This window comes from Taeniopygia guttata, chromosome 5 (assembly GCF_048771995.1).
Source record: "Taeniopygia guttata chromosome 5, bTaeGut7.mat, whole genome shotgun sequence".
NCBI lineage: Eukaryota > Metazoa > Chordata > Aves > Passeriformes > Estrildidae > Taeniopygia > Taeniopygia guttata.
Window position 1 is genome coordinate 49,933,108 of NC_133030.1, and position 19,302 is coordinate 49,952,409.

At 36.9% G+C, this 19,302-nt stretch overlaps 2 protein-coding genes across 5 annotated transcripts in view; one reads left to right on the forward strand and one right to left on the reverse strand.

Annotated features, from left to right (window-relative positions):
* The window catches only part of PPP4R4 (protein phosphatase 4 regulatory subunit 4), a 59,147-nt gene extending 53,391 nt beyond the window's left edge, over positions 1 to 5,756 (forward strand). For 2 of the 4 annotated variants that reach the window (XM_030274903.4, XM_030274906.4), the window contains one exon: positions 4,585 to 5,243. In XM_030274903.4, coding sequence (XP_030130763.3) covers positions 4,585 to 4,698 — 114 coding nt within the window. In that variant the 3' untranslated portion in view covers positions 4,699 to 5,243. Of the gene's footprint in view, positions 1 to 4,584 lie in introns of all 4 variants that reach the window. The other 2 variants (XM_030274905.4, XM_041716877.2) reach the window with 2 other exon arrangements.
* Positions 5,757 to 8,152: 2,396 nt separating this feature from the next.
* SERPINA10 (serpin family A member 10) lies at positions 8,153 to 15,680 on the reverse strand. The gene is made up of 5 exons (XM_002200175.6): positions 15,608 to 15,680; positions 12,565 to 13,311; positions 11,342 to 11,615; positions 10,504 to 10,651; positions 8,153 to 8,363 (listed from the first exon to the last, which is right to left on the reverse strand). Exons 2-5 carry the CDS (start codon positions 13,268 to 13,270, stop codon positions 8,172 to 8,174), a joined length of 1,320 nt encoding a protein of 439 aa, XP_002200211.3. The 5' UTR covers positions 13,271 to 13,311; positions 15,608 to 15,680; the 3' UTR covers positions 8,153 to 8,171.
* Positions 15,681 to 19,302: the final 3,622 nt, after the last annotated feature.

Genomic DNA, 19,302 nt, shown 5'->3' on the forward strand with positions numbered 1-19,302 from the left:
TAATAGAAGTATTTTTAGACTACTTAGTTTCTAATTTTCCTTCTTTTTTGTGGACTTACATATATTTATGTATCATTATGTAACAATTCCATCATGAATCTTGAGACTTACAATGAACTGGTACTGGTATTTTTTATTATTATTTGTATTTGTTATTAATGCTGCCTTCTTTGCCTTACCAAAGCCATTTACCAAAAAAACCCAAAAATTCAGTGCTAGGCATCTCCCTCAGGCTGCTTTCCTTTAAACATCAGCCAATGCTGTTCAGCATTTTGCAAGAATAAAATCAAAGATGTATTTTTTGCTCCTGTGCTGAAACTGTAAGTAATAGAAAATCACTGTGACATACACTCACTCAAACCTCTGTCGACTCTAGCAGCAAATTCCCTGCAGATTCCTTTTACACTATAACTAAATTACTGTCATTGGACTAGCTGTAATTTTGTGGGCTCAAACTGAGACTTTTCTTTGCTAGCAGAAATTTGCATTCTTAGCCAAGGCAGAATGGAGAAAGGGAAGGAGCCAGCTACAGCAAGAAAGGGAGTCTGGGAAGGTAGACTTCAGTGTAACAGGAGCTACAGCTGGAAGCTAGGATAGGAAAGAGGGAACATCTTATATTAGTTTGCTAGGTATGAAGAGGCAACAATAGTGATGGTCTGTTTTGGTGAATTAAATATCTGTATGAACATATTTTTCAACTCCTCTATGTTCAGTTTACTTTAAAAAACAACCCAAAATACCTCCCCAGCTTTAGTCAGGATTTTAAATTAATAAAATTACTAAATTGTAAAATAAAGCACTCAAAAGTTTAACAAACAAAAAAGAAATTCTCAGGATAATACTCATTTAGCTCCTCATATACTTGATTTTTTTTTCCTGCTGGAATTCTGCCATCTTCACTGTACAAGATAAATTGTTTTCTAGAATGAACTCAAGCTTGCACAGTGACCTATAGTTTTTAAAACTGCTTTTATTTTTTAGAGAAGGTTGGGAGGTGAGTTGTGAATGCAGATGGGCTGTGTTGAGTAAGTGCTTTCACAGGAATAGTACTTTAAGGTGCCAAATCACTTTGCCCTCTGTCCCTGTCTTTGCAGTGTCTAATGACTTCCCTTAGTGCTACCCACAGTACTTCAGACTTTTAATAGGTGATCATTAGGAGGTCATTTATTTCAAAGTGCACCATTTCAAAGTCAGCAGTTAGACATGCTGACATTTTCAGCTATCTATAAAGTAAATGGGGCATTTATCTTGAGAAAATAAAGTGTAATGGAGTGCTACATAGTTTCAAAAATCAGGTGTGCTCAAAACCTCATTTTCTTTCACCCTGATGATGGCATGCCTCTTTTCCTCACTTTAAAACCAGAAAATTAGTTCAAATGTTGTAAATATTTTTAGCAATCTGTAGAAATTCCAATTACTTGCCGTCCCACAAGGATTTGGGGAAAATGAATGGATTAATATTCACGAAGCAGTGAGGTGCAAAGGTTAGTTAGACATATTTTTTAAATCACATAAAAAGTTCCCAAATTTCACAGGTTTTTTATCTTTCATTTAAAATAAAACTGAAATAAAGAGGGACAGGAAAAGGCTCACACAGAGCAGTTTGCACTTTTGTCTTCAGGCAGGAGAGTGGAAAGAAAGGAACACAGCTTTGAGTCTCTGTGTACCATTCCCAAACCTAAGAGGAGAATATTTGAAAGTAGGTATCTATCAAACACAGTGATCTGGGTGCTTTGTCTGGTTCAGAAAGTCCCTGAACTACATAGGGTCAGAAGCTAAAGAGGATGTAAAACATTTTTGGGAAAAGAAGAGGAAGCTTAGCATGTCCTACATTTAGTTCTGAATAAGAGTTTAAGTGTTCTGTGTTCTTGTGGAAAAAGACATCTCTCAAGTTGGTCTAATGTCTGCTGTGCTATAGATTCCGCTTCTTGTTTGTAAACTGACCCAATGCTTAACTGTTTTCAAAAGAAACCGAAGCAGCTCTATAAGGAGATATTAAGAGATACAGGTACAGGAATTTTTGGTGCTAAATGCATTCAATCATAGACACATTTAGCTGTACTTTTTTATCTTTCTTTTACTCAGGAAGTCAGGCCTGGTGCTAAATATATGCACATTTAAATTAAAAAAAAAAAAAGAACAATAAAACAACAAAAATGTCAGTTTCAAGGAAGCATTATTTTCTAAGTTTAATGATGGAAGAACTTGATATCCAAATATATAAGCAGATGACAGAAATCACTCTGAGAAGAATTTGACAATTGTACAGTGAGAGGTACAATTGAATAGATGCTCATCAATGAGCATCACCTTTGGTGGACTGACTAAGGCAGAAAACTCACTAAGGTGAGAAAATAATAATTGGGTATTTTTTTACACTGTATCATGATGCAGATTTATGTATGTGCTGGTTATAATTTGTACTGACCATCTCAATTCTGGCAAGACCTAACTTTTAGTTTTCTGGCTCTGCAACTTGAGTAGAGTAACTTCTATTATGTTTCTTTTTCTAAGTAAATCTGTGGGCACTAACACAATAATTAAAATATAAGCAGATAAAATTAATAATTCTTAGTTTGAAGTGATATATGTTTGGATAAAATATTGTTTAATTGCTTAAGCCTAATATTTTCCATAAAATTGCTCTACAGAATATTGGCAAATGTTCACTTTTGACAATATAGTGCTGTTTGCAGGGATGAAGAATTTCTGATTTAATATATGATAGTGCTCCAAGAATCTTTCAAAACTCAAAGTTACTTTGGTGGAGAACTGAAGAATTTTCTTACCACACTCATGAACTCAAACATTGTTTGAACTAACTCATAAGTATGTGCCAATTAAAGTTTTATCTCTTTTTGATAATAACATAGATGCAAGAAAAAAAGTAGTAAATCATGATCCAGTGCTCACAAGCAGGTGACAAGGAAGTACTGTTTTAGTGTAGATGTCAGTTGCTCGGTCTTGGGTAATTCTTAGGCCATAAAAAATGCCAGAATTATGCTAAAGCAGCACCCATATAACTTAATGAGGGAACAAAAGGGATGACTACCTACCTGCTTCAACTACCTGATGGAATAGGAAAGAATCTGGTTGAGTACTTTGTCCCACAAGATATCTTACTTAATAAGCAGAGCAGAGTTTTTCTGACTTCATGTTGAAGAGTTGCCGGTTAGATCATGAATCATCCTAGTGCAGACATTGACATAAATCATGAACACTGTGTTCTGTCAAGCAGTCTGATCTTGTATCATTAAGCTATGTAGCTTTATTATATTCTTTTAAATGTTTTCAGCTTTATTAGATTGTTAGATATAAGATGTTTTGCTTGAGTTTATATTGCTGTAGTGTGACTGCAAATGTTCAACATGCAATTGTTTAAAACTGTTTATAAACTTTATAGATTCTTCAATGAATATGTCCACTTCATAGATAGCAGTTAAGTATTTTGCATCTTGCCTATAGACATACAGATATTGGCTGATTTTATTTTACTTGGAATCAAAACTTTCTTCAAGGATGTGTGGTACAGGTTTTCTATCTTGCAAAAAGTGGGAGTAGATTTATTGTTGGATAAAAATTAATTTTCTAATTTATTAATAGAAATTTCCAATTTATTATTAGAAAGTTAATTTTTTATGCAATAATAAATATAAGTAAATATCAGTATTTTATAAGATGTCCACAACTGATCTATAAGATATGCTGTTTGGTGCATAACCATGATGTAACAGTTGTATGTTTAAGATAAGTATCTTCAAGTAATGTCTTTCATCCAGTCATATCATTTCTTAGAAAGTTAAGCACAAGATGGAATAGTTCTGCTACTGATACACTACACTTTCAGTTGGCTTTTTACTGCTTTTAATCATGTTTTCATCATGACATTTAAGGTGCTAGAAATTCTAAGTTCCAGTGGGACTGGCTTCTGTTTTGTGTCTCATTTCTATGAGGAAGCTAGTAGGTATCCTGACACTGATACATCATCATATAATATATGCAGTTTTTAAATATTCAGCAATTTTAAAAAAGTAAGAAAGAACAATATATCATGTTACTTGTAAATGATACTATAAAATATTGATACAAATTAATATTTCCAAGAGTTCTAAAAGTTATGCCTCCTCTTAGAAATATTTCTGTCTGATGCAAATAGTTGATAATTGATAGCTACAACTCTGAAACTGAAAAACAGTGTCTCTAAAGATTAAAAATTTCAGGCATGAAAAATCCAGAAATTACCCAAATGACCTTGTGAAATTATGTAGAAATTATAATGTGCCAGACTTTTGGCACTTTTTGTAGCCATGAGTAGACTGTTTGTGCCACCTAATCATCTCACTCAGATGGATCTCTACAAGAACTTCTGTAGACACCTGAATGGAAAACTTCACCCTTCTTGAGAACGCCCTCAGAATATATCCCTTTGGCTTTTTCAGTGGGTGAAATAGAGTAGCTCATAATTTGTAAAGTACAGCAGCTAAGAGTTAAGATAAAATGTTCTGCACAATAGCAGTGTAATATGTTATGCAGTTTAATAATACAGTAACAATATATTATGTGTGTTTCTTCTCTTGTATGAAGAAAAAACAGAAAATCAAATTCCTAGCTCATCTGACAGAAAAATCAGGGAACCAGAGACTGGAGGAAGCAACGTTCTGGTGGAATAAGGTGGGAGCAGCAGATGGGACTCTCTAACGTCTGGACTGAATAAAATGCATCCTGCAATGTTAAAAATTTAAAATAAATCTTTTAAATAAAGTTCCAAGCTGTAAAATATGTTCTGATAAACAATGTAATGGTTGCAGAATTCTAACATCGTAGTGAAATGATATGAGCTATAACTTCAGCTATGTGCTCTTAACTGCTGCAGCTAAGAAGATTTTGTTTTCTTCAGTTATGCCTTTGTAGTTTGAAGTCTTGGATTTAGAATGAACATACCCATTATTTAATTGACTTATTTACAATCTTAGCAACCCTTAGCTTTCATATTTTAAGGAATAAATGGAAGGAATTATTATGAATATGGAAAAGGAATCCCACATTTTAAAGAATCTGCAAGCCTAATTTAAGACCAAAGTCCAGAACCACTGATCAGTCTATAACAAACCATAGACTTTTGAAGCATTGTGCTGTGAATTTGGAATTAATGTTTTTACAAGTACTAAATTCATAAAAAATTCTGTGTAAGTTTCAAAGCAATCTAAAAGTAAATGTCTCCAGATGATGTAAAAAAAAAAAAAGTTTTATTTCATATGTTTTGTTGTATAAATACTTGTTTTAATTTTAGTATTTCAAATTGTATTTTTACTTTAATAATTTATAATAATGAACCTAGTTTTTAATCAGCTGCTATTGTAAGCTGTCATAGTTCAGTGATGTCATCTGCATTTCTTTGTAATAACGCTAATGTTTCTGTCAAAATTTATGTGGAAAAACATGCAATCATATTTGGAAAAGTTCTATTTATGCCAATACTTGAGAGAGGGATTATGAAGCTATTGTCAGCTTCTCTTTCAAAATGGAGGCAGCATAAATATATTGATATCAGAAATATATGGTTTTTTAAATCTATTGGTGTATGATAAAGATGATTTGGTCTGTGTATGCATATGTGTGTGTGGTTACTTTTTATAATGTAAAAACATGAATGATGATTTACTCAAAATAAAACCTAGGACAATGCTGTACATGCATGTTCTTAAAAAAATAATTCTCAGGGCATCTTTTATAATTAAAATAAATAAATGCACTTACCTATGGAGGGTATTTATTTAAAATAGTAATAATGCTGGATGTATGCTGTCTTGTGTGAAGTACAAAATGTTTCTTTGGATTAAGCACTGTCCCAGTGCTTAAGCTTCTTACACCTCAGTTAGATTTAGCAATATTCTTTGTCTTAAGTCACAGGCATTGTTTGGGTTCTGTGGAAATACTTAATTTTTCAGTTTGTTCTGCAGCCTGGCATAGGATTTTGTAAATCACATATTTCTTTAAAAGCGTTTTGAGTTTTATGATGTTTAACATTCAGTATTGGTACAGGTGTACAGATGACCTTGGCTGGCTCCTCCTGGGTTCTGCTTTTGGTTCATTAATGCAGACAGATACTCCTGGTTTTCCAGGCACAGCTGACTCAAGTGCCAGCTGCAGCTGCTCACCTGGGTCACAGGAGACTGCTCAGGATGTTCTTAATCTGACCTTTGGCAGGGACCAAACTCAGATCATCAGTAGCCAGCTGTAGAACAGGACTCAAGACTGTGTTTGCCCTTTCCATGCCTTGCAGAGCAACCAGTAAGTTCAGAAAATTGAAGCGCTTTCTCCCCTTAATAAGCAGGTAATGAGTTCTGTAAACAGTCTGTCTTTTGTTCCTTCTTGGCTGTCGCTATCTGTCATTTTAAACGGATTAATTTATTTAATGCTGATAACACGTACTCTACTCAATAACCTAAAATTCCTTCAATGTAATCATTAAATGCTCTGTTTAGACATTTTTTGGATTGGACATTTTCCTTGTACAATACCCCTGGTGTCTTGTGCATACTTTCATCAGTCCTTTGCACTACAGACCTCCTTCCAAGCAGTCTTTTTAGGTGCCACGTACTTCTGGGTTAGTTCTGTTAAACAGCACCAGTGCATTTGAACCCTTCAGGGCACTGTTTGTACCTGCTGGTCAGCTGTAGCTCTGGAACAACAGCTGAAGGTCAATTGTGCAGTGGCATTTGTTGGTTTTCATATAGACCAGTGGCAGGAAGGAGTGATTCTCTTTCTGGGTACATTTGTAATGCAGTCTGGAGTTAGGTTAGATGCACATTCATAGTCTAGTCAGACAGCAGAGCCTGCCTCCTAAGTCCTTTTGTCAGTGGGGTGCATCAGTGTCTGTGCTGTTGTGGGCAGACACCAAATGGTAACTGAGGTGATTTTTAGAGATTTACCAGCTTTACCCTATAATGTATCTTTTGTATCTTCTCTAGCAGAGGTATCTTGTGTTTACTGGTAGACACCTGTGAAGTTCCTTGTCAAATGATTTTGAAAAGGCTTCTGCTCCTTTTTGGGCAATTATTTTGTGAAGGTTGTATGATCAAGCAGAATAATGCTGACATCTGTTAATTACATAAACCTAGAAGCAGCTTTTTCATTGTTTCATACTTTATACATAGGACTCTGCTAATTAAAATCTATTAAATCTTAAGATCTTGTCATTTTGTTGGATGCACTGCTCTACTTGAATAAAGGAAATTGTGGTTAGATCATGGAAATATTTTTCTGAAAATATTTCTGAAATACTTTTCCGAAACATCATGGCAATACCTTTTGGATTTTAGGATCAACTCTGTGAATAGATTTGTTATACTTTAATAGAGGTATGTTTTTTCCTACCAAAGTCTGCCTTATTTCAGTTATAGAGCCCTGTTACATAGTTCACCCTGGTGTCTAGATGATATTACAGGTAGAAAGTCTGTGTTTAAGAGAGGGCTAGATTTGTGCTATGAAATAGTACAGGCCAGTTTTTCCAAACTCAGAATGCCTAAGTTATTTTTCAGAACTATTTTGTTTTTAATTCAAAGAATATTTTTAAGGCACATCATGTACCCTGAGAAAATGAGGTGATTTGATAGTCTGGATAAATGCTTTGAAAGAGGTCACACTCACAAGGCAGACTTCATGATAGACTTATTTTCTACAGTTATGAAATAAAGATCTCTAGACAAAGGTTATAAATTCTCTTTTAGGATTTGATACTCATTCTGTTTTCATAACTGGCAAAATTCTGCTAATACTCAGGTCACTGGGCTCTTCAGTCTCTTTGTAACAGAAGATAACATTGAGGAATCTGCAGTGTTTGAGAACGAGCTTCCTGAATATTATGGCATTTGAATGTCTGGGGCTTTTTATTCAGATTTTTCACAAAAATACTGATTTTTAAAATTTCACTTCTGTGGTTGTTGGGTTTTCTTTTACCAAAGGTAGATTTTACAAGTCACATTTTTGTTGCTTTGAGCCTTAATGAAGTTAGCTTGTTGTGTGGCATTAATAAAATATTGCTAGCATGATCTAGCTAGGAGAGACAAAATGGGTTTTCACATTTCATATTTCAGTGTCTTTTTATTATAAAATAAATTACTAAAAATAAAGCCTCTTACATACCAAAGAATAGAAACTATTACCTTTATTCACATTTCTGTTGGATCAATCACCCTGCCAATGAACAGTAATGTTTTAAAAGTTTCTTCAAAAATCATGAAAAGGAATGGCCGGTCCACTTTGATGACAGGAGGCACTGTGAATGCAGTTATTTCTGAGGCAGTTGCTGCTGCAGCCTCAGTTCCTTCTTCATCCACTTCAATAACTGCATTTTGGACAACCTGAAGTGCAAGGTAGAAATAAGTATGTGACAGAAGTAAATACTAACATGAAGATTATTCTTCCAGGTGAAGAAAGCTTCTGTTAAGCATTAAAATGAACAGTTCAGTGCAATCTACCTCTGTTAGACTGGTGGAGGAGTCAGCACAGCCACTATGCCCACAATGCTCACAGTGTGGATGCCAGTTCAGGAGTCATTGCACTTTTCCACATTCCTGAGCACAGACCTCACTTAAAGATTGAGGGTTTTTCATGAAACAGCCATTGCATTTGTGCAGAGTGCTCCTATTTGACACCTAACTGTGCAAAGGTGTTTCTCAATTGTAGGAAATGGGTTTTCACCAGTCACAAACACTGACTAGCCAGATATGTCATTCACAGCTGACTTTGTGAGAGCTTAGGGAAATGCACCAATCTTTGTTTTTTCCTCTGTATATTTCTAATTTGTACATTTGGTAGCACAGACTAAATATGTAGAGCAATAAGGCACAGTCCTGGATTGGTTTGAATATTTTCCACACCCACTGAAATTGCAACCTGGTAGAATCTGATTTTTCATTTTTCCATCTTTTCCATTTTGTTCTTTCAGCCTGCTTATATCTATGAGTGCTTCTGCTGTATTAGTATCTGTACTGGTGAACTGCCTGGTCATCTAGTGGATTTACAGCTCTTAAACTCCTAATTCTAGGAATTAATTATGTGAAAACAGTTGAAGGGCTTCACCAGTGTTGAGGTTTCTGCTACATATTCTTAAATAATATTTTTGTCTTTCACAATTCCCAGGGACAGAATGCTCTTCTGGCACTTTGTAGCTGATGCACATATTGCTTCTAATATCAGTTAGCAGCTCCTGTTAAAGTGTGATTTTTTTCATAACACAATAGAGTTAACTGCTGAGAATCAGCGTGAAAGATACATGATCAAGAGGAAGGGAGAAAAGTGTTGCAGATCACCAGTAAATTTCCCAACAGTGAAATAGTTCATACCAAACTGAAAATCACTGCAATTTTATCCATTTTATCAATTTATTCTTAGGATGTTAGATCTTCCCAGAAAGGTTGTTTTGTTAAACCACTGAAACTTTGAAAAGCTGTAGGTCAAGCGTGAGAGTTTTTGAAACTTGTATAGAAGTATTTATTATCCCACCCTGTTAATTGGCTAATCACAAAGGCTTCTTATAAGGAAGATACTTGTGGGCACAAGTATCTCTGTGTGTTTTGTCTTTCATCTCCTTTCTTTGACCATGCATTTTAATTTTCTATTATCAGCAAATTGTCTTTTTTATAGACTAGCTGTTTCTTTTTCATAAGACATCTCTGGTCACATAGACATTCCTTCTAGATATTGATGTGATTGACAAGTCCTTTGTCTTCCATTCTTTTCTGCTTCTCATTCTGTCTGTGTTTCCCATCAGTCTTCTGAAATTCACCTGCTCTCTCCCTTAAGCAGCGATAAAAAAAAATCTCTTCCTGCTCCTCTTTCTCCATGGGGCTGTGTTCCTGTCTTCTGGGCTGTTCACTGCCCTTGCCTTTACGTGTTTAAAGGTTCTTTGAAAGTTTTAGCATACAAGTGGAAGATCTGTATGGGTTGAAGTGCAACTATATTATGCCAATCCTTTCCTGTGAGATTCTGTTTTTTCTCTTCCGTGGTATATAGAAGAAAAAGCAGGAGTGCTTTGACTTCTCTTCCCTCACTTACCTTTTTGACACTTTATTATTTAAACTTTATAAGGTTCTTTATATTTTGAGAAGTGTATCTGTCTCTGAACTGTGTATGAGGAGTTCTTTCCTTGAATTTCCTTCCTTGCCCTGGTTTTGCCATTTGACTGTCATTTACATTGTCTTTCTTGTTCACAGTTACTGTAAAATTGTGCTCATTACCTGCCAGCCATATTTCTCTTGAGGCAGATTGAATCCTCTCCTGTGATTTGGGAGGTGTTGAGCACCTATGAGATGTCGCTTCTCCTTCCTCTACACACCTCATACTTGGAGTGGGATCGGTTCTGATTAAGGTGTGTAGATTGCACATACCTGGCAGATGAGGTACTTTGCTATTAGTGTCCCTATAAATTTATGTGACCATCTTGGCTGGCTGTTTATATACTATTATAATCCAAACAGCAAGTAATTTTAGAGGGCTTACCTGTGAAACTGCTACATATTCGTGATCTGTCAGATGACTAAGATCTGCTGAACATGTAAAGAGTCTTTTAATTCCAAGACCTTGAAGCAGTTTCTTCATTTTGTATTTTTGCTCTAGTTTAAACTTTGGAAATGAAATATCCACTTTTCTGTTAAAAAAAAAAAATAAATGCAAACAGTCACTTGACTGCTGAAATGCACACTACTCAGGAATTAACCTTTACACAGAAAAAGAAGGGACAAAAGCTGGAGAGTCTCTGCTAGCATTTAGGTTGGCAGAAAATAATTTCTAACCTGTTGTCTGCCAGTGATGCTAGAAATAATTTCCTTCTCTGTATAAATACTTCCACCAGCAGTTACAGTGTCCTGATACCAGGGCAACACACTACTTCATTGACTGGTGAAAGAATTTTCACTTCAGGAACTACATTTCACAGGAATCATTTGGGTTTACATTTTTATATTTAAATTTATCAATTCCTCTGGGTTTCCTCTGGTAAGAAATGTTTATTAAATGTCTAGATTTTTTGTGGATTTTCTCAGCAGTACTGATTTAAGGAGAGAGACCTAAGGGAGAATATAGAAAGACTCATGCCCTCATAGAGAGAGACATTTTTAACTGAGATGAGCCGAAGTTTTGTCCCCTTGGAGTCAAAACTTCACATGCCACCTGGGCTGTGGATAGGCCATTAAAGGACCTCTACTCTGTAGATACCTCTTGCCACAGAGATGCTACCAGGGGAAAAGGCTTAGGAAGACCAGCTAATCTTTCCTGAGCTTTGTTGCTTTGCTGCAGTAGACATCAAAGACATTAGGGCCCATGGGTGTCAAAGCAATACCTGGTTTTCATGTTTCCAAGCCAGGATTCCACAAGCTCTGTAGTCAAATGGTCTTCAATTGAAATGTAGTCTCCCTCTTTTTCTGGGATAACAATCAGCATGTGGGCATTCCCTTTGTAAGGTATCTTTATCACAGTGCATCTTAAGTTCTCATCAAAAGTTGAATTAATTTTATCTGACTTGAACATCATAGGTACCTGTACACTTCTGTATTTGTTTATGTGGAAAGTCTCAATTTCTGTGAATTTGGAATTAAATGGATAGACCCACTTGCCTGAGGAAAGAAAGAAATTAAATAATTATGTGTGTTTAGATTTGTTCAGAAAAGTGTTCTAAAAAGTTTAAAAGATACAGTCTGAATCTATTTGAAGTGGCTATCAGTTGTGTCTGGGATTGGTGGATGACAATTTCAGTATATTTTATGTTTATTGTATATAAATTTTTTTACAGGAAAAAAAACCCCAGAGTAATCCACAAAATAAACTGCTTCATTTGCACAGAAAGAAGGGAGATATTTTTCTAAGGTTGGTTAGTTGCCACTCAAGTTCAGAATTTATGTTACCTTTGTTTTATCGATGCCTGGTGAGCATCTGACCTTTCCTAACATGTAACCTCTGAAATTCTCTACCAGCAGTTCAGTATCCTGTATTTAATTTAATTATACAATATTTTAGATGAGGATTCACTGGTTTCTCCACGGAATGGTTTCTGCCCATCACTGGTATTTCTTTCCCTCACCCTGTAAGGCAATATAATGGGGTACTTGGGTTCCTCTAGGGCAGATGATCCTTGATGGAAATAGAGAAATCATTTTTGTTTCAATGATTTTGTGTACTGTGTGAAGGCAGTCCATGATTTTATGCCCAGTATTCAGCATTTAAGACTATTGTGATTGAGACTTTTTCATTTTAATGGGTGAATGAAAATAAAACATTGTTTCCTGTCATAAAAAGGGATAATTTGGAGATGGACTGAGATAGTTTGATACAGGGCTTTTTGTTCCCTTTGAGACTCTATTGTATGGAAGACAGCATAGAAGAATTGTGGTTCCCTGTCATGAAAAATAATTTCCTATTAAATAAGCTTAATAGAAAAAAAATAAACTTAAAGACATAGAGAAAACAGGACATCTAAATTAATTTAAACTCCCCCTAATGTAGCTTAAGTTAGAGTCTTGATTCTCCTAATAAATAATTATTCTGCAAAATAAAAACAGCAATTACCTTTAAAGAAAATGTAGTCCACAAGCACCAGTTTATTATGGCGGTCCAGCTCTTCAAAAAACCCTGGGATTTTTCCTTTGGTCATTTTGTTAATGTTTTGATTGATGAAAAGTTTTGCCTGTGTTAAATTTTCAAAGTCCACTTTCAGGAAGTCCATATCAAAGTACTGCTTAGATAAATTCAGGAAAGACTCCTTGAGTTTGAAGTCTTTTTGAATAAAAGAAAGAATACCTTGCACGAGGAGAAATTCTTCATTTGTTGTGATGTTACCTATCAGTTGTTTAAACAAAGCTGGTAAATGTTGGTGATCCACTCTGTCCTTCATATCATGGAGGTTTAGACCTTTTACAATTTGTCTGTGTGTTTCCCCTTTGGCTGCCATCATGTAGACACTCATGAGAGCTGACACAGAAAGGGGAGAGATGATTACATTGTTATCATGTGTCATTGCAATTTTTCTGTAGAGGTTAAATCCAAAATTTGCAGTCTTTTCAGTGAAGTTGTGAAGAGTGAGGTCTTCAAAACCTTGGTGTTCAAAAGGCTTAGAGATGTTTTTGTGGTGATACCACTCTTTGGAAATACTGATGTTACTTCTTTCCAAGAAATTACTCTCTTTTTCCTCCTTTGGAAATTCAGGTTTGATATCAGCCTGGATAAATTCAAAACATATTTCACTTAAGAGAAGTATGTAGATTCCTGTTTTCATGTTGACATCCAATAATGAGCTCTTTAGAGTTATTTTTTTCCCTAGAAAAAAAGAAAGGCGACAAAATGACTTTTTAGTTTGTTCCATTCAGAATGCAAAAGGTGAAAGATGTAGTGAAGTGGTCTTTCTACATCTTCAGGGTATATACTGAAACCTGGCCAACAAAATGTTCATACAAGACCAGGCAGATCTTGCAGGACACCTCAGGCAAACCTTAACATCAGACATTGTGTAAATTTGCAAATGAAATACACTTTGCAAGCATAAAGTGCAAATATGATTATTATCCATCTTTCTGTATAGCAATATATGAATTCTCTCCCATACAGTAGTGTTGAATTGCACCTTATGGAAAAAATTTGAATGGCTACAATCTTTGGAGATGCATTTTCCCATTGTAAATTAAACGGGGTGTTTAAGACCACCAAACCTGCACATATTCCTTTTGTATAGCAGTGGTCAAAGGGGTAAATGAGATTAAAAGATGGATTTTATGGCCTGTCGTTAAAGTAGTAAGTGATTCAACAGTCTAGAATCACGTGGCAATTGTTAACTACTCCTTTTAAGCTAAGGATCTGTAGCAGCAAATTATGGTCATTGTATAATTTGTGATTTGGCATATGGGGAAGCTGGTTTTATCTGGTTTATTCAGAGTTCAGCTGAATTTCACAGTTGGCTGATTCAGGCTGTGGGAGTTAGTCCTGAAAAGGTATGTTGATGTGAGTACTGAGACATTTGGGTGCCAAGTCACGAGGTGCTTTTGGCAGTCAGGTGGTGTGCTATTTTCTTGTGAGATAATAGGTCACGTTCTGTACTTGCTGCAACACAGATGGGCTGTCATGACTTAATCAGGAGGCACTGAAATCGATGAATGTTATGCCTGCTCTTGAGTGCATGACAGACAGAGAACAGAGAAAAATACGCAGCAAATATGTTGTGAATGTTTTTAAATTTATTTTTCTTTCCCATTAACCCTTGATTTATTTTTAATGAGATTTTCAGTGTCTGGGTTTTCAGGACTGGAGTAGGGAAGGGGATGACTTGACTTCAGCTCCTGCCTTGCTAGTCAAGCGGTGCATGGGACATCTGGAGTGCTGGGATACTCGCTGTCCCCTGGCAGGCTGAAGCAGTCAGTTCAGAGTTAGTGCAGGAACTGCTGAACATTCCTTCTGCTGTAGTGACCCACTTCTGTAGGAAGTAACACAGGCACAGAGGTCCTGTTCCTGCCGCAATGCTGCACCTGCCCTGGCAGCAAAGAAGGAGGTTCTTTCCTCTGGGAGTCATCCCTACTTTGAAGAAGCATCCTTGGACACTGCAGAGTCAGCTCTAGCGAAGAGGCAGGGATTGGAAAATTTTGCTTTTGATCATATTCAATGAGAGGGAAAGGATTTTCTGCAGCAGCAGTTCCTCCCTCTGAAAGAGCATCAGGCCTGACTGCTCACCAGGTATTGCAGAGCACAAGCCCTTCCTCGTCTTTTCTGTTACCTTCTCTATGCAATTCCTGCACACAGTGTTGCGTTTGGCAGATGTCACTGCTGCCTCTCTGGGGGGTCTGGGACAGGACGTGGCTCAAGTGGCCACCAGCTTCCCCAGGAGATGTGAAGGGACTGGCTGGGCAAAGTGCCGAGCTGCCTTCCAGAGGGCTCTGCCTGCCCAGCACAGATTGGTTTTGGACAGGGAGGGCAGGACAAACGCAGAAGCTCTTGTTTACAGGTTTATCCCAAATTATTCAACACTCAAGAAAAGATTCCTGAATCCTCAGGCAAACACATACACATATGCTGCTGATTTGGGTGCAGTGGACATGGGAATAAAAACCTTGCAGTTGCACTAAGTAATCACTGCAAATCTGAGATTGCAAACATTTAAAGTTTACATTAAAGCAGCTGTATCATTCACCTTTACTAGTTAGAAATAGAGCATGTCCTCTAGAACTAGGAAAAACAGTTCTGGGAACAATAAAGTAGAATTTATGTACAGTATAGACTTGTATTTTTAGACCTGAGTGAAGCATATTGCTAATTTTAGACAACTTACTTTATTTGTAGAGCAGACAGCTCATTAATAAATGTGTGTCAGAGCAAAGTGAACATTATTTCCATTTTAAGAAATATTTATTTCTATCAATATAAAAGAAAGAAGCTTCTTGTGCAAATGCCTTTTTCTTCTGAAAACATTAGAGCAAGACAAAAATCCATTAAAAACAGATTAAGATCTACAACCATTGAAAACATCACATCTAGAGAATCATTGATAAATATATAAAATTGCATTATATACATATAAAATATGATATTTTCTTTACAATCTAAATACTTCATATAAATCTTATCTTACCTATTAGATAGCTCTTCTGTTATGTTTCTCAATCAGTTATGTTTAAAAATGAGATGAAGATGTCTGTCCCATTTAGAAGTTTTTGAACAAATATTTGCTCTTCCAAAGACTGATAATCTGGTTTTGTCTGTTATAAATTAACTGGTTTATAAACACTGAATATGTGTTTCCTATAAATGGCATAATAAGGGAGGGTTATATTCCAGTAAATATGTTCTGTCTTTCATGAGAAACAAGAGAACAACAAATTCTTTGCATTTAGCCCTTCAGCAACCTATCAGGATGTTGCCCCCCACATCCAATAGCCCATGAGAATTATTTTTCAGGCAGGCTCTGAGCTACTCACTGGTGGAAGATGTATCCAATCCTGCTTAAATTATCCCCTTACATAAAAGAATATGTCAATATTCACCAAGGCATGAGGGAGGGAGTGAGGGAGAAGGTACAGAACATTTGTAGGGGTGTTACCAGTTCCCTTGCCCTGCAATTTGGCCACACTTTGAGAGGAGAGGCCACGGCTCCACTCCTCCTTTGAAGAATGTGCCAGGTATTCGGTGACGTATCAGGCTGCCAACATCAACTGCCTGATAACCACTGAGGGATTTCTCCCATAAAATACAACGTGGGCCAAGTTGATATCCCTGCAAAAGTTACAAAGAGCTATGGGAGCCGCTAATAATTTTTTTGAATTTTCAGTTGGTCTTCATTGAACAGATTTGGGTCTTGAGCCTCATTATTTGGGCAAGGTACATTCTTTAAGACAGATAGTTCATTCAACAATTTCTCCAGCATGGGATGGTCTAAACTCTTCACTGTTTTGATCACTGGCCTAATTCCAGATAAAACATACACATGGAATTCCCCATCTTCCCTTCATGTTCCTAATTTTTTTTTTTTCAAAAATACTCCCAAATGAAATAGAACACTTAATTTTGATTTGGATTGTAAAAGAAAAATAATTTGGCTTTCAAATGTGAGATAAGGGTAATAGTCTCTAATTTTCCACTGAACTTAAAAAAATAAATGTTATATGTAGGCTAAGTGGATGTATTAGATATTTTAGAAAGCCCATAAAGAATTAGGGCATCCTGGACTCAATTTAAAAAAGGCTTTTGTTTGTTGCTGATGAGTATTGCTTCTATAAGAGTGTTTGCTTACAAGTTGCAAGATTTCACTAGGAAGGGCTTAAGAACTGCATGCAGCCCCTCTGTTGTGTGGTATCAAGGATACCAGATTTGTATCCTTGTTGCAAGGATACCATACTGGAGGGCAGTTGTGGGGTTTATGCTCTTAAGGAGTTCAACAGAGGGGTCACAGACTCTAGCTTCTTAAATTCTAGTTTGTTTAAATTAATTTTAAATATTCTTCCTTTTAGAAGCAATCCCGGTCATAATAGACTCCCAATGTAGACATTGTATTACAGAATATGGGAAAATAAGATGGGGTTACAAACTGAAGGCCCTGTACTGTCAGGCAGTCTAGTCCCTAAACATGAAAAACTCTACTGTGGGTGCCCCAGTGACTTCAGAACTTCTGTTCTCTATCCACGTGACTGGACCTTTTTTTTTCCTGCTTCCTAGTCTATATGTATTTGTGGTTAATTCAGTTGGATTTGAAATTCAAATATCCTCTCATCGCGTGGAAGAAATTTGCATCTGATATGGTTGAACAAAGCTGCATTACTGTGGTGTGGCTCTGAATCTCTTCTGAAGAGACTGTGGTGCTGTGGTTGTGGCCCAAAAGAAAATACAAGGAAAACCTGCTGGACACAGATCCCGGCTTTTGTGCTCAGCAAAATCAGCGGTTATTTGCAATGACAGTGGCAAACAAGCCTCTTCCTCCTCTCACCAGGATGCTGACACACCTGGTCACTGCTGGAAGCTAAGACACTCAATATTGATGTTTAATATTCAAAAGATTAAGATTGTTTATAGATGGTACTGAAAAGAGGGGTTTGAAGAAATCATAAAGTCTTTGAATCTCTAGGCTAAATCTTTGCTGGACCACAAAGCCTACTTTAATCCTGTTTTACCCAGAGGAAAAAGGCTGTTACGAGATGTATTAGCTGTGTACAGAGATCTGAGAAAATTGTCTTCCTTTCTAGTTACTCACAAAGCCCCAGCTACTTTTTTATGCCAGGTAACACCTTGCTGAGTGTATCCACCATCCACTATCAGGAGTAACGTATTCCTCCCACCAGCTCCTATTTATATTGTCAGTTGCCCTTTGGATTCAACAGAGCTTTGTGAGCAGTTAAACTCCACACAACATATGGGTAACACTCTGCCAAACTATACGTGTTCACAGAGTGATTTACTGGGAGAGGATTGCCAGTGTCTGACTCTGGCAGAATTGCACTTTTCCACAGTTTAGGACAGGACCACCTCTGAAACCAGAACAAGCAAGGCCAAAACAAGTGCACTGCTGCCCAGTTGTGTCTCTGCTTGTTCCAGTGCTGAGGCTAGGCAGCAGTTGAGCTAAAAACTGTCTGTTCTCTAATAGACAACTGTTTTTTGGTGCATATGCAACTCTGAAAAACTTGGCAATGGTGATGTAGTCCAGGTTCTCACCAATCTGTTTGACAAAGCCCTGTGACTCCTGAGTACCTGGGGGTAAATACTGCAGAGGCAGATTCAGCTGCTTGTTCCAAATAGTCAGTGAGTTTCTGTTATAAGACAGAATTCTTCCTTTTGCAGTTCTTGTGGGGCTGGCAACACCTCCATTTCAGTGTTTGCTTTTCCTCTTACTTAATTTCCTCAGTCAGTTTTTTAGGGTTTTTTTTTTATGACCATGAAGAGAGCAGTCATCCTAATATTCAGGTTTGGGAGCTTAGGTTCCCTGTGCTGAGTCTGATTCCTCCCAGTTATGATCTCCTTGGAACAGCAATAGTTCTTAACTAAGTAATGCCTTTGTTCCTAAAGAGGACATTCCATGACTCATTTTAGCAGTTTGTAACTCGACCACAGCTGAGATTCAAAGTGGGCTATGAGATATGGTGGGCATGATTGCACTACAGAGAGCAGGTTCCAGGAAGGAGATGGGTGGTTTAATTACTTGTATCTGTACCAGCTTCCCAGTGAGAGTCTTTTTGGAACTGAATTTCTTGCCTTGCTCAAAAAAAGGTAGTATCTAAACAGATACATTTCACTCAAGACCCTGCAAATTTCCATCCCCAGCTAGTGACTGCCAGTTTGGCTCTCAAGGGCAGGCACAGAGTATTTACAACTGTCTTGAGGGATCTAGGTGAAATCAGTCAGAAAGATTGACCATGCTGGAGAGCGATGAGAAAGTAAAAAGTGTCAGTTCAGGAAAATATTTAGTCTGAATGTGATCAAACCTCTTCCACATTTCTTAGACTAAACAAAATCCCAGGAATAGTGCAGGGATGGATGATTTGCAGGGATCTGTACTTTTTCTGAAGTCTCACTGTGAAATTACTCATAACACATAAACCAACATGCTCCAACAGTTATAGAACAGCTCTTTATACAGTCTTCTGAACATACTTAGTTTGTCAACGAGCTGAGTCATCAAGGTGACTGCTGCTTCTCCCACTCCAAGAACGCACAATATAACTGAAATCATCAGGATGCAACTGTGGCTCCAGGCCTGCACTGTTCATAAACGTGACCCCTTTTCTACAATTATGCCACTGTTCATGTGACAGGATTCCTGTAGTGAAAGCCTCTTTGGAA

Coding starts and splice junctions, on each gene's coding strand:
- SERPINA10 (XM_002200175.6), bottom strand. CDS start 13,270: ATGAAAACAGGAATCTACATACTTCTCTTAAGTGAAATATGTTTTGAA. Junction 10,652..11,341: donor CTTGGAAACATGAAAACCAG/GTATTGCTTTGA, acceptor TTTTTTTAACAG/AAAAGTGGATATTTCATTTC. Junction 8,364..10,503: donor AATATGTAGCAGTTTCACAG/GTAAGCCCTCTA, acceptor CTTGCACTTCAG/GTTGTCCAAAATGCAGTTAT.